We start from the raw sequence: 16,129 nt of genomic DNA, 5'->3' as shown, positions 1-16,129 counted from the left end.
TTTAACATGGATACTGAACCCATGTTCTGAGCTTTCAGGACCTGACCTGTAATTTCAACCACACTAAAAGCAGAAACTAAGTACATTTACAATTTTGTTTTGCGGTATTTGTACTTTACTTGAGTATTTACAAGTTCCATACATTTACTTCTACTACATCTCAGATCCAAATATTGTACTTTTACTCCTCTACATTTATTTTGTAGATTTTGATTATCATTTCAAAACATACACTAACACATGTCGGATACAACAAAATGTACACATATGTTTTTTCATTTATTCATCAATAAAAATCAAAATAGTGTGTTAAAAAAAAAGAAAACATACACTAACCAATTCAGCCCTATAAACATTTCGGCCATTTGAAAATAGCCGATCTACAAACTCACAATGCGAGACATTATGAGCTTGTAGATCTGCTAAGTTTTTTTTAAATATATTTGATAACTTGAAATGGGACATTCTGCAATGACTTACTTTTGGTACTTTAAGTACATATTGATGCCAATACTTTTGTACTTTCAAGTACATTTTGAATTCCAGACCTTTACTTGTAACCGAGTAGTAGTTCTATTTTGCAGTATTGATACTTTTATTTAAGTAAAAACTTTGAGTACTTTTTTCCAAAACTGCTGCATAGACAGGGCAGTAACATTTGCGTTGTGCTTGCAGCAGCATTTGTCTCAACCAAAGGCTAGGTTAAATATGACTGTTGATGCTTGGAGCGAGCGAGGCGTTGTGTAACGAGTGAGTTGAGAGTTGGAGTTGGATACTTCTGACGGAGGCAATTATCTAAAGCCTTTGTTCTAATCCCTCTACTCCACTCTTACTACAACTGGCTCCAAGCATAAACATGTAGGTTAAACTTTCCCCATTGTACCGACGCGAGGACAAATTATGCTTTAACAGCAGGTTTGATTGATTGACAATACAGTTACAATACAAGGTCTGCTAAAAGGAAGAGCGGAGACTAGGCGGTTACAGTCCATGTCATGAAAGTAAACGTCCATCCAGTTTTAACCACTTAGACCCTCTGTACTTGGACCTGAGTTGCATAGCACTCATTTTCTTTTAAATCTACACCAAATCACCAATTCTTTATGTGTCAATGTGTTCATATTCTGTACGGTAGAGTATGTTAACACCATCGGGGCCCATGGCGTAAATCACCGCCAAGTTCAAGTGCACGGTCATGTGCCCGAGATGGAGATTGATAATCTCCGTCAAATTAGTGCTGTGAAAACTGATCCATCGTCAGCAAGCCTAGAGGCGCTTGCTGACGATGGGCACATTTTATTAATGGATTAAATAGGCCCGGGCCCTCAAGGTGTTAATACGAGGAAAACAAAAAGGGTAGGAGTGCACACCAATAGTGGGGAGGTGCTGACTACAGGAGGTTACACAGCTCATATAGCCACGATGCAATAAACTATTTTAATTTACCTGCGCTTCGACAAAAAAAAAGCCTTTAAAGACGTAGTGAAATGAAGAAATATGTTCATCATATGGGCATATACCTAACAAACAATGGATGAAAAAACAATGGGAAAATTGAAATGTTTGTGTATTTTTTATATCAAAAGTCCATAAAAATCTAAATTGAATTACTTCCTTTGAACGAAAACGTGATGCATGATGACGTATCGAGTCCCGCATGATTACAGAAATATTCTGTTAATCTCATTCAATACGACATCCAGACAGTGTATTTACTCATTTTAAACTTAATCAGCACGCTAAAATATGTATCTGAAAACATTATAGTTTAGAAATAAGTCACGTAGTAGCTGCATGCTCTGTATCTGACTTGTAATGCTTTGTAAACAAACAACTCCAGCGTTGCGGAGCTATACGACCCATAGCCTGAATGCAACGCTCAGATTGGTTCAGAAGCACACGTTTTTTTGAATGAAATTTCAAAATAAAATTCCCAAAAAGCCCCGTCTTTAAAATGCCTGCATTATGAATGACAGTGTTATCGAAATGTTACATCAGCAAGAGTCATGGTGCGATGGCGCATTTGCGAGCTTGTAGATGTTCTATTTTCGGCGCGGGACACCATTGTAAAAATGAGCAGCCTATAAATTAGGCCACTGTCACTCAACCTCGGGTCTGGGTAAGACCAGGATGACCAAATGGACTCTTACATTGTACAGTGCTGAGAATGATACAGTGTACCCTCTCAGAGTTACAGACGGAGGTAAGGGCAATGCTGTAGCCTAGGTTTTCCCAGGCGACATACCATAATTATTCACTGCGCGACATGCCCACATAATAGGCTATATTATGCTCGCACGTGGTCGATGGCTGAACTTTGGCACAGCGGCATGGCATTGGTACGACCTCCCGTTAGTTCGACCATTACTAACCCTATCTAACCCTAACCTAAACATAACCACAAGCACGGGAGCAGCGCATGTTCGCCAACCTTAATGCATGTTCGCCAACCTTAATGCATGTTCGAACTAATGGGATGTCGAACCATGGGGAAGTCCCCCTTCGGCACAGCATACTACGTATATAGTGTATAACGTTAGACTACACCACTGGGTAAAAGGGTGCAGTTGGTCCCCTGGTGAACTTCGGACCGAACGTCGAGAGAAACAGCGACTTAGGCATGGTCAGCGTCACAGAGTAAGACAGAGTTATGACAACTCCGTTCACTTCATGGGGCCAGGCTCTTCTACGGCTTCTATTGAATGGGGACAACCGGAAGTATTGAATGGGGACAACCGGAAGTTTACGGAATGCATTGGAGTCTATGGGCTCACGCGAGTATACATTAACCACGTGACCAGGCTGTTTTCTGCCCCTCAATGTCGTAACTCTGTCTTACTCTATGGCTCTGGGCATGGTCTTTCTCATCTCATCTCATCTCCCCCTCCCTCCCTCCCTCGGTATGGATAAGGTTCAGAGTTATCAAAGCCCATTTCCACTCCCCCGCACCAGATAGCATGGTGACGTTATCACAGCCATCTCCTTATTTCGTTGCCGTGTCTTATCCCCTTCTCTTCTGTTCTCCCCCCTCGTTCCCTGCACAGTAAATATAGGGGTATTCCTTTAACTCCAGGTTGTGTGAAAGTGGACTCAGAAGGGTCCCAGAGTGTGCCGTGTACTGTACACTGCCTTCCTGCAGTGGTGGAAAAGTACTCAAAAGTATCAATGCAGAAATACTGTACAAGTACAAGTAAAAGTCTGGTATTCAAAATTGCTTGAGTAAAAGTACAACTGTATTGGTATAAAAATGCACTTAAAATAGTGTAGGCCTCTACACTTTATGCAGAATGTCCCATTTCAAGTTTTCAAATGTATAAAACATATTTTGAAATAAGTAAAAGTACAATATTTACATCTATAGCCCAAACCACACCAAAGGGTCGGGTTGGGAGTGGACAAAACGTTTTTTTCTTTTTTTTTTTTTCTTTTTTTTTAATGGTAAACCACACCAACGCAACTCATTGAGTTGCAATGAGTTGCATTGGTGTGGTTTACCTTAAAAAACATTTAGTCCCAACCCGACCCTTTGATGTGGTTTGGGCTTAAGATGTAGTGGAGTAGAAAAATAAAGTACAAATACCTCAAAAAAGTACAGTACTTGAATAAATCCACTTAGTTACTACTTTCCACTGATCATTTTCTCTCTCTCTCTTTTGTCATCCTCATCTCTACATCCTTTCTTCCAGCCCCTCCTCCCCGTCTGTAATTCCCTCCTGCTATGGATGAATGCCTCTAGTATCAAAGCCAGCTGCAACCATCTTGGTCTTTTCTTCTCTCTCTCTCTCTCTCTCTCTCTCTCTCTCTCTCTAGCCATTTCAACTCTGTTTACGTCCATTTCCTCCCTGGGCTGATGAACTCAGATTTGATCAGAAGCATCTTTTTCTCCGTCTCCCATACTCCCGTCTCTTTACCGCTGCATAATCTGAACATCATTTCTATTCTCTCTCTCCTTCATTCCTCTCTTCCTTCGCCTTTTCTTACCCTGTAAAATAAAAAAGGTTCAGCTCTTAAACCCAGCGACATAATCTCTACCTTACACTTACAGTAGCTACTAAAATATATTTAAATATTTTGGGTCAGTGACTTTGAGTTACTTTCCTTTGGAATTTATTTTATTTTATTTTATTTTGTATCAGCCTTCTTTCTTGCCCCTCCTACCTTTAAACTCCTTTATTTCGGGCAAATGGCTCAGAATGAGTAAATTCACATGTATTGAAGCCTGGGTGATACGATTTGAAAGCAATATTATAAACCTTAGAGGTATATTTGTACACTTTCAGAGTTTAATGAGTAGGTCTGGAAATAAGGCATATATCCCTATGCTAATGTGTCAGACTGGAAATCTGACCATAAAAATCTCCCTCGGTTCTTTTTTTCTTTCCTTCCCTTGCTCTTAATGTTCCCTCCATCTTCTCTCCAGGTAATTTGACCTGCAACGAGGCACATCCTCATCATCAAAGGAGGTGAAAGCCATGTCCTTGAGAGCCGTACTCAGAACCAGTGCTTACCACTATTGAGTCAATCATTACAAGTGAAAGCTGCTATGTCAAATTTGCACTTAGGTTAAAGTACTGGAGTGCTTGCTTTTAAAAACACGTGTTCAAAAGTACAAGTTATTTAAATTGCCAAAACGTCAAAGATTTTTAACAAATATCAAAGCAGATGTACAAACAGTGTTTCCCTCCTTTGATAGTGCCTGGGTTTTTTTTTTCATCCTGTTTGATCCAAGAGCTACTACTTTTCTCCTGTGAGCACCTGTCCTGTTTCTGTTGTTTATTTCCCTCAATAATATGTCAAAAACATCTCAAGGCACTCTGTACTTGACTCTATCATGTGCCTCAGCACACCGGCTGAGAACAACTACTCTAAAAGCAGTGGTTCTTTAGGACTGAGACCAGATTCTACAAAATGTCTTCAAAATCATGACCGTTTTCTGAAGAACATATACTGTCAGTGGTTATCAGACTGTTTCATGTCAAGGACCCCAAATGTAATTGGTCGTCGACCCCCCCATCTGAAATTGTTGTTCCAGGAACCGCCCAGAAGCAAAGATTTGAGTTAAAAACGTTCTCTGAAAGAATATATATTCAAAGATTTGCGCCACATTTTCACGATTTCCCCAAAATAGCTCATAGCGCGGCATTCTGTGCTTTTATAGATCTGCTATTTTTCAATACCTAAAGTATAACATAATAGATAGCACTTCCGTAGACTTAGATAGCATTTGATACAGACTTATAGCATGTTATGTAGACAGCACTATAATTGCATTGTATATAGTCATAGCACGCCATAGTACATGTATAGCATAGTAGTATATGTATAGTTTCATTATATAGATATTCCACTGTTACTTTCTTAGCTTACGCATGTTTCATGATAAATGCTTTTATGTGATGTATTCCCATGCTTTTGTTCTTGCTTAATGTAAGTCGCTCTGGATTAAGAGCGTCTGCTAAATGCCTAAATTGTAAATTGTTACAATGCTTAAAACACCAAAAGGGGTTCTCGTTCTTGAATGGGTTAAACAGGGTTCAAAAGTGTCATCTTGTTGCCCTTCTCTCCCCGTGGCCTTGCAGGCAAGTTCACCTGCATCGAGGCTCGTTTTCACCTGGAGCGTCAGATGGGCTACTACCTGATCCAGATGTACATTCCGTCGCTGCTCATTGTCATCCTGTCCTGGGTCTCCTTCTGGATCAACATGGACGCGGCGCCGGCCCGCGTGGGCCTGGGCATCACCACCGTGCTCACCATGACCACCCAGAGTTCTGGCTCCCGAGCCTCTCTGCCCAAGGTCAGTACCAACTCGTCATCAGCAGTGGTGGAAAAACTACTCACGTTTTTTGAGTGGTGCAACCATAGGGTGCAGCCACTCCACTGCCCAGCAATGTCTGTCCCCGTGTCTCTATCTATGTATGTATGTTTAGGTGACAAAGTGGCGCTGTTGAGCTTCACACTGTGCACAGAGTTTTTTTGCACCACTCACTTCAGACGGGTCAGATTTTTTACTTAAGTAAAAGTATATCAATACTGCAATGTAGAAGTACTCTGTTACAATTCCGGAATGAAAATGCGTAGTACAAAAAAAAAAAACGTTTCTGGTGTTTTTGAGTGGTGCAACCACTCCAAGGAACAGCAATGTCCGTGTTCACCTATGTGCCTACTGTATGTGTTGATGAGCACCTGAGCACCAGTATATGACTATGAGTACCAGTAGGGGCGCTGTTGTGCCAGAAACAGAGTGCTGCACTGTTGCCTGCTAATGAGAGAGAGAGAGAGAGAGAGGGGTGTGATTTTTTCTTTAGTTTAGTTTTTCTGGTGTTTCAATGTTTTCATCAGCACTTCTCCTTGGGCGGAAGAGTGCAAAGAGTCATTAGAGAGAGGAGATTATGTGGCACATGAGTCAGTCATGTGGGGAGGGATCTCCCAAAACGTAATAATCTCTTCTGAAAATGAAATGAATATTTGAATTATTTTAATTGTTTATTTGAATTGTTGTTTCAACTTTATTTATGTATTTATTTATTAATTAGATTTTGTCATTCAATTCAGTTTAGCCAAAATTGTATATCCATGAAATAAACACGAGACTATTCTTATTCTTCTAAAAGGCGAAAGAAATAATTGGACGACTAAATTACTTCCACGAAATATTGCGATATGATTTGCAATACCAAACAATGAAGACTTAAGGCTATTTCCAGACTCCAAGACTTTTTGAACAGGGAATCTTCTAAAGAAGATTAAATATCTTTTGCACATATTTATGTTAAAACAAAGATGATGAGAACAACTTTAAGATTTATACTTTCCTGAGAACTTATGTGGGAGAAAATAGGCACTAGCTATTATTTAAAAAAATACTTTTTCTTGCTTGAGTAGCTTGTTTGGCGCTGCAGCAAATTTAAACCGGAAACCTGTCCAAAACCGTTACTTTTCCAGTACATCCAAAGTAGCTAATATTTCGTCATAATCTCTTGTTAATACTCATGGTTAAATACTTAAAACCCACAAAAAGATTAACCACAAGATTAACCACGATTGATGACGCTATTTTTTGTCATTATAGGCGAAATTTCAAAATGTAAATATGGCTTAAGTGGTGGTGACCAATAGCCAATTAATTTATGGAAGGAGAAAAAAAGAGAGAAAGGAGATAGCCTACAAGGTTTCTGCTCGACATTGATGATATGGTGTTATATGTGCATGACATGTGATGCACAGAGCCTATTCTATGATGGGAGGTGTCCACTTTAAAACCACAGTGACACAGCCACCTTCACAAGACCCTACATCAGTGGTTTCCAAACCTTTTCATGTCAAGGACACCCAAATTGACACTAATTAGCCCGTGGAACCGCATTTGAAAATGCCAGGGAACCCCATTTTTACGGCTCCAGCAGTGATTCTCAACCCGTTTAATTTCAAGAACCCCCAGTTAGACATGCATTAGTCTACGGACTCCCATTTAAAGGCATTTCTATCTCTGGCACATACCGATTTATATTGTAAAATCAATGTTAATTTAACTCTGAGAGTGTACAAATGGACCCGTAAGGGTCCATTTGGTTCCATTTGCAAACTCTCTGAGTTACAGACCTATAAGGGTCCATTTGGTTCCTAATTATCATTTAGCTGGGGACCCCTGGAACTCTCTCAAGGACCCCTAGGGTTCCCCGGACCCCACTTTGGGAACCACTGCCCTACATCATCCAGTGGTGTGTTATGCCACACATAGCATACCCTGCAGGGGATTTTGAAGAAAAACAAATCGTACACCGTCTGCTAACCATCCGAGGTATTGCGTCTGATGCGCAGGAGGAGGGCTGCCGGCAGCAAGACTGTAGTAAGAATGTGCAGGACTTCATTAGCCTCATGCAGGTGATAATGTGGCGTTCGAGGTGAAGGCTTATGCGTGGTTTTTTGAGGTGATAATGGCCCCTGGTCATTGGAGTTTCGAAGTGGTTCACACATTAACTTAGATATGGCACACTTAATTAGTATCCAACTGCACGTACATCACAAGTGCAACAACACTGTTGCACTTGTGATGTACGTGCAGTTGGATACTAATTAAGTGTGCCATATTGTATGAAACTCAAGGGATGTGTCTGGATGCATGTAAATTATAGGCCTATTACCCCTTGCCTGAGGTCGCGTGCACGCATCGGCCTGGGTGACAGCAGACTGCTGGGCGAGCGCTGGTGCTTTGGCATGGAGGGTCAGATCAACATATGGAATGAATTCTGTCCTGGCCATATATGGAGCATGTCTTGAGTGTACAGGGTTTGATGTGGTCAGATCAGCATATGGAACAGCAGAACAGGTCAGCTCCATATATGGAGATCTAAGGGAGGCGGCGGGGGAAGTGTCTTGAGTGTACAGGGTTTGATGAGGGCCCAGGTAGGGCCTGTTGAGAATTCTAGTTTTCGCCGGATGCCGGGCGCGTCTGCACTAATAACTTTTGGGCAGGCCCGTCTAGAGTTATATATGGGGATCTAAGGGTTTGAGGTCAGGTGTAGAGTTGCTGGCCAATATTGATGACAAAGGGATCTCCATATACGGGCATTCTGCAAATAAGAGAAAGTCCCAGGCAGGCACTCAAAAGGTATCAAATGAATACACTTAAAACGCTGTTATTGTGACATGACAGCCATTGTATAGCCGTGTCACAATAAAGGCTTTTTAATTCAGCTCCAGCCAGCTGAAGGCTGGTGCTCAAATGGTGATGATGAGACCTGGCGGTCTGTTAACACATTTCGTGCCATAAACGTGTATTTACGCTCTATCAAATCCCACGTTTCTCTGAAACTGGGGCACTGTCCATGGTGATGATCAGATCCGCGAGGTTCTTTTCAGATTTTACACTGCATCGCGATTTAATATTAACGTTTCTGGAGAAAGACAGCTATCATGAGCTAACGCTAGCGTTAGCAATTTTGTTGTTAAAAGTGCCTTACAACACATATACCAGAGGCTTCGGGGGTCAAACCGGAGACCTTCAGATTACCAGACGCCATCCTGACATGTAAACATCAACATGAGTGGATAATATTCCTCTGCATGTCAAATGGTCCGGAGCATGCGCACTCACAATGCAGATGGATGTGTTATTTTGTTTTTGCTGTGAAGCAGAAAACTTCCGTCATTACATAACTGTGATTTCCACAGTATGTCAGACACAGGGCATGATCTGTGTCCTTAGAGGGAACACGAGTGAGAGAGAAAGAGAGAGAGGGGGGGGGGGGGGGGGGGGGGGGAGAGAGAGAGGGGGATGAGTGCAAAAGGAGAGGTGGGGGAGTTGGAACGAGGGACTGTAAGGTGACAGCAAGAAATTGTTTAATATTTTTTCTCCTAAGAGGAGGAACCTTTTGCTACACTGTGGGGGATTTAAAATGGTAGGAGTTCGCGTGAGCCAAGAGGATTGTATAATTATGTCCAGGGAAGCTTTAATCCATGACTGGCGCACGCGCACACGCACACGCACACACACACACACACACACACACACACACACACACACACACACACACACACACACACACACACACACACACACACACACACACACACACACACACACACACACACACTCTTCTGTTTGTGTTGACATTAGGTGATTCATGTGCTGTGGAAATTGAACAAGTGAAGCGTGATTTCTATGCAGTTCAGCTGTCACAATAATGATCACACTTGGAGCTGAGCTTAGGTGGGCATACTGCTGCCTCTCCCCTCCCCCCTACACAGACACACACAAAAGGTATACACACACTGCTCACACTATAGACACACGTTGATGTACATATTGTTCCACACATACAGACATACTGCTGTCTCTGTCTCTCACAAACACAAGATAAAGTACTAATACTTACGGACACACACACACGCCTAGATGTACATATTGTCCCCCAACCCCCCCCCCCCCCCCCCCCCCGCACACACACACACACACGCTCACGCTCACACACACACACACACACACACACACAGTCACAAATATGCATACCCACAAAAATCTATTCAATGTTATTAAATTATGTGGGATTGACGTATGATATCTGCTGTGACTAATGGATGCCATGTATTTATGTCATATAGATGGGGTAGGCAACAGTTTCATGAAATGAGATGGCTCTCTCCTTCTATTTCCCTAGTCTATTGACTAATCAGTCAGCCAGCCAGTCAGAAAGTCAGTCAGCCAGCCAATCAGTAAAACAATCAGTCATCAAAATAGCCTGAAATCACTCAGGGTACACAGCTGCAGGTACACAGCTGCAACATCATGAGTTGTAATTTAACCCTGGGAATGTGGAAATGAACCCTTGGTTTTACGGGATTACATTCTCAGTTAAATTACCACTCAGGATTGTGCAGCGTACTGGCCCCGGCTAGCCCACTGCTGCGTTCTCATTATGCATTATGTGACCAATGTTCTTTGAACCGTGCCGTCAGAAAATGCCACCTAAGCTGTTGTCCTCAGGTCAGCGCTCTGGTCAGTCACTGTCACAAACACTAGTCTTCTGATGCCCAGACAGGAGCGGACGTTGGGGTGTCGAGGCTAGGGGGAGGCTTTAGCTAGCCAAGCTCAGCTAAGCTCAGTGCTGTATATCCCTGCTCTTTTCCAGCCCGCAGACAACCTTGGCTTTGCAGTAGTTGATCCATGGCCCAATGTCTGCTTCTCTGGCTGGCTGCCTGGTTCCATCTCACTTTTTCTCCCAAATATCCTTACATTGCGATATGGGATCCACTCAGTATACTAGCTACACATATGGTACACCTCTCCTCTTCTCTTTGAATCCCTCTTCTGAGACAAGGGGCTGTATTTTGTGTGTCTTAATTACCAGGTCTTATTACTTAACTTAAGACCTGGAGGCGTGATCAATGCCATTTGGCTATTCTGAGTGGCCAAAGAGCATTGACCACGCCTCCAGGTCTTAAGTTAAGTAATAAGACCTGGTACTTAAGACACGCAAAATACAGCCCATGGGCTCTTCGACGACAGCAATGTAGTTCTCTGCTCTCTTTACAGTACCTCCGTTGTGTCCCAATGCTATCCCCCCCAACATATAATCACAAAGTGTGTGTGTGTGTGTGTGTGTGTGTGTGTGTGTGTGTGTGTGTCTGTGTGTAGATACTGTTGTACCTGTATGTTGCATACATATTCATGGATTTATATAAGATATATTATATCTTCCCTCTTCTCTCCATGCCCGTTTAGCCGGAAAGTGCAATGAACAAGTTCACCGTTCAGACGTACGTGGCTCTCAGCAGGAGCTCCTAGAGCTAAGATTGAGGATAAATGTTTTCCTTTCCCAGTAGGGGCAGGACTCAGCGTGACAATTGTGAACTGAAAATGAGGCCATGCTGCGATTAGGTCCACTTTGTATTTGCACTGATAGCGGGGTCGTGGTTTAATTGGATTTGAATGTCTGCATTGTTGGGCTTGGATCTCCACAAGGGGAACAGGGATATTCTCCTTCTTAAAAACTGTGCAGGGTAATTGTGCGGCTAAGACTCTCAAGAGTCGTAGTGGTACGACACAGCAAATGAGTAATGGCAGCACTCGACGGAAAGACGCCAGTGAAGCGGCCACACTTCATTTCTAAGTGTCATTATCTGGGCTGTCCCTCTGGCATCACACCACAGCACTGTTATGTAACAGTGTCAACATCTGAGTGACTTGATGCCCGATCCTTCACCTTGACATTCAATAGCTGACATGTTTATATTTTACGGTAATAGGATTTCATGAATGTTTCTTCAGAGGCTGCATGGCTCACAAATAATAATAATAATAATAATAATAATAATCAAGGGCCGCTAGACCAGTGGTTCCAAAACGTTTTAGCAGTCTATCAGATAGAATATGACAAAAAGATAGCTTGTTTACTGATTGTTGCTATGGCAACTGCTAAATCTAGCTTCCATACAAGGTCATAGTCTTATGGGACCGCGTGTGTTTTCAAACCTTTTGTGCCAAGGCATCAAGGGACTATTCAAAATCTCAAGGAACACCTATATTCATATCCATTCAAAATAGCCTATGTAACATGTGTCTTATCAAACTTTGTTATTTTTTTAAAATGTTTTTACATTTTGTATTAAGCCCTATTTTAAATATGTGGAAGACAATCACATTTGTCTGTGTACAGTATATAAACAAATATTCATAGCATTTGATTTGCATGTGTATTGCAATAATAATATGTAATCTAATCGTCACAATATCCCAAGGAACACTGTTTGGGAACCACTGGTCTGACTCTAACGCACAACACAACAAAATAATCCTTATGAACTTCAGACTTGGCGTCGGTACATTTCAGTTTGTGATGCTGAACGACCGACATTTGGATGGCAGTACAACTGTGATCCTGATCCAGTCCTTTGTACTCATTTTCACTGCTTTAATTACAGCCAGACCTCGTCTGCCAAAATGTCTCAAACACCACCCGCTGCTCCCCCTCGCAACTCATTGACAGATGGAGCGGATGGTGTTGTATCTGCTTAACTCATAAAATCAATGTACCCAATGTGCCCTCGCTAAAAAACTAAAGAAACAAAGCTGATTCATTCTTATAAAACTTTTGGATCTCCCGAAAAATCGTAACAGTATTGTGCATATTCACTCTGTTTCACAGTGTATGAGATTAAACTGACAAATTAGTCAGTTACAGTAGTCAGCCAAGCTTTTTAGCTTGGGCATTTCAGAAATGAATGAATTAACCAATTATGCACTGATGACTGGTACACACCCTACACTTGAAAAAGTCTAAATGCCACAAGAGTTCTTGGAGAATTATAACAGCAATATTGGCATAATTTTATCTAACAACTCTGTGCCTCCTCTTCAACCCCCAGGTGTCTTATGTGAAGGCCATTGACATTTGGATGGCTGTGTGTCTGCTGTTTGTATTCTCTGCCCTGCTGGAGTACGCCGCTGTGAACTTCATCGCCCGTCAACACAAGGAGCTACTTCGCTTCAGAAGGAGACGACGACACATGAAGGTAAATACTCTACTTCACGTTCCTTTGGAATGTGTTGGGGTCTTATTCTGTTTAACATCTGCTTGGTTCTTCAGTGGGTTACTTTTAAAGCTTGATTCATACTTTGTTGCGTGGAAATATATATCTAGCTACGACCTATAAGCATTATGAGTTTGTAGATCTGTAATTTTCAGCGTGCAACACTGTGTGGTCAGTACAGCAGAGTGGCGCCAGGGATGTGTTCATGTAAAAGAAAAAAGAAATGACTAAGCTCGCACATGACAGGATAGGGAGAGGAGATGGTGTCTCGGTCGGCACCACAAACTCAATGTATGAGTAGCAAGGTTTGGGTAAGTCGTGTGCCAACTGCCAAGTACTGGGAACGGATGGTACTGTAGGTGTTGTGCTCCCCTCCACCTCAGAAACCCATCTCTCAGGAGGTAGAGCAGGTCGTCCAATGATCCCTGGGTCGGTTTGAATCCCGGCTCCTCCTGTCTACATGTCAAAGTGTCTTTGGGCAAGACACTGAACCCTACATTGCCTCCAATGAGTCGGCCGGTGTGAGCTTGCCACCATTGGTGTGTGAATGTGGGAAGTGAGGACGCTAGTGTCGACTGGTCGCCGCTTCACCTCCCAATGTATGAATGAATTAACTATTGTAAAGCGCTTTGAGCACTTGGAAAAGCTCTATAAAAATGCAATTCATTTTTATTATTATTATTATTTATTACATTGAAAAGGGGATAGAAACCATCGTTCTTGACCGATAGACAATAAGCTACTCCGATCTTCAGTGCTTACTTAAGAGAGAGGTGATAACATGGGACACACAGGTCACGAGTCCCAGTTGAATCTACAGTATGACAGCGCCGCTGGTACTGAGCCACCATGCTAAACATACTATAGGACACAAACACGCTTTTTACCTAAATTCAGACCAGTTTCACCTCTTGATGAGGTAGATTTGATCATTGAATAAATGTAGTGGATACCCACGCTCTGACTAGAAAAGACCACAGCACATGTGATCTCCTTGTCTCTTTCAACCAGAGACATCTTTCAACCATTTAGACTTTAGTATCAACAAAAACAAAAAAGCCAATTCCATATTGTCCCATATTGTCAAGACATAAAAAGGACCCCTGTTTACATAAAAATAACGCCTCTTTTTGAGAGGGATGAGCGGATCAGTGTGTGTACGTAGCTGCTATTGATCCATGCCAGTGCTTGTATCTCTCAAAGGGCAAACACAAAAGGCTTTGAGATTTGTTCCGACCCACTGCAGAGAGAGCCCACACAGTATCTCTGTATTGGCTATTACTCCTATAGATGTTTTTGTCTCCTTATTGATTTTTGTTACTGCCTGGCCAGAATAAAGGCTCAAATACCTTTAAAAAAGAATAGAGTATTAACAATTATTACGGTCAACGTTGCTACTTAATCCTCGGCTAGCAAGCCTTTGGGCTTGAAAAAGAATACAACACTGTCCAACAATAATGATTGTTTCGGGCTGGAGACGGTGGTTTGAATTACTTCAAACTAGTTTTCTTTTATATTGGAATGAAAACATTACAGGTGGTTGTGAGTTGTGAAACAGGGGCAAAACTGCACGGTTAAAGCACTGTTCCTGCACAGGCTGCACTGTCCCTTCTGTGCTCATAAATAATACTTTTTCTGGTTTGCAAATAAAGTATCTAAGGGCAAATGTGAATGAAGTACTCGCACTGTAGCGTCCCGGTTGTCTACCCAGGTGTCACGGGTAGGAGGTGGAGTGGGTGAAAAAATCACACCAATGTTGTAAAAATCACAATGTGGTTTTGATGATGAATTCCTCTCCTTATCCCAACAGCCTGGGACTTCGAAACGTATTTAAGTCAAGCGCATAAGACCTGCCTGTGTGTGAGAGAGAGAGAGAGAGAGAGAGAGAGAGAGAGCCTGATTGTGGCCAAACAATGCCATTACTAGTCCAATCTGGCCCAGAATATCACCTTATCACCTTACTAACATAAATCCTAGAGGAAAGATGCTGAAATCTCGAATCAAGTATTTTTCAATCCTGGCCTGTTCTTCGGATTATTTGTGGGTTACCTTGTGTAACATCATATACCGTGTATAGAGTAAAGTGTGTATTTTTCACACTGGCATAGCGCTTAGTGCAGGTTTACTGCACTACTTTTTGGTGTCTTTTGAAAATAGGCGTAAATGGTCGTGGCCTACATGGGAAGTTGCCTCATAAATCTAGGAAGGCAGTTTCAAGAATTATAGGCCACATCATAAAGCAGACTGTTATAATGTCACGATTGAGTTCTGTGGCAGCATGCACAATAATAACACTAATTTGTGTTTGCAAGATTATCTGCAGACATGCACACGTGACCAACACACACACATACACACGGCACACAAGTGCGGGGGGGGGGCGAAAGCAATCAAATAGCTTGATTTTTGTCATCAGTAATCTTAATCTAGATGAAGATGGAACATCTCTGGCATGGAAATACATATATTTTAAGTTCTTGCCTTCAGCTTCATATTCTTTGTAAATTATGCTGTCAGTTTTCCCCGGACTGGTCATTCTTTGACTGGTTCTGTCTTTTAAAGCATTTAATCAATCGGTTGTATCTGTCCTGTTGAATTTATCAGTCCCAGGCTTCAGTATTGAATAAGAAGTAAACCTGGCAGTCAATATGGAAGTGTTGTTTGACTGAGTGCTGACAAAAACACTGTTTGTGCGTGCGTTTTATCTGGTATTTGTTATTTGTTTATTGTGGGTTTTATTAAAAACCTTCTCTATTTAATATATTTACGCACGCACACACACACGCACACGGTTTAAAATGGACAAGCATGTATGTATGTTTATGTAAACACGGCTACTGCCCTGACTGTCTCTCACTCGCCTGAATCTGACTGTACCTCGTGGCCTGACTGTCCCTCTCTCTCTCAGCTCCAACATCCCTTGCTCTGACAGGAAAGGAATGAGAGGCACTGTCTCCCACAGGCAGCCAACTGTTGACCAGGATTGACCCAATTCTAGTGCATCTACCACCTGTTATATCATAGGAACAAAAATGCTCTATTAGGGCCACCCATTAGCATTAGCACCCATCATAATAGTCAGATTCGCTAGCACATTAGC

At 42.1% G+C, this 16,129-nt stretch overlaps 1 protein-coding gene across 1 annotated transcript in view; it reads left to right on the top strand.

The window, feature by feature from the left end:
• Positions 1–16,129, top strand: part of glra1 (glycine receptor, alpha 1) — a 60,476-nt gene that overhangs the window by 27,358 nt on the left and 16,989 nt on the right. The window contains exons 6-7 of the mRNA XM_083785450.1: positions 5,580–5,794; positions 12,865–13,011. Of these exons, the coding sequence (XP_083641576.1) occupies positions 5,580–5,794; positions 12,865–13,011 (362 nt within the window). The remainder of the gene's footprint in view (positions 1–5,579; positions 5,795–12,864; positions 13,012–16,129) is intronic.

Source organism: Protomyctophum parallelum (assembly GCF_964188405.1).
Source record: "Protomyctophum parallelum genome assembly, chromosome: 16".
NCBI lineage: Eukaryota > Metazoa > Chordata > Actinopteri > Myctophiformes > Myctophidae > Protomyctophum > Protomyctophum parallelum.
This window is presented reverse-complemented; position numbering and strand designations above follow the sequence as displayed.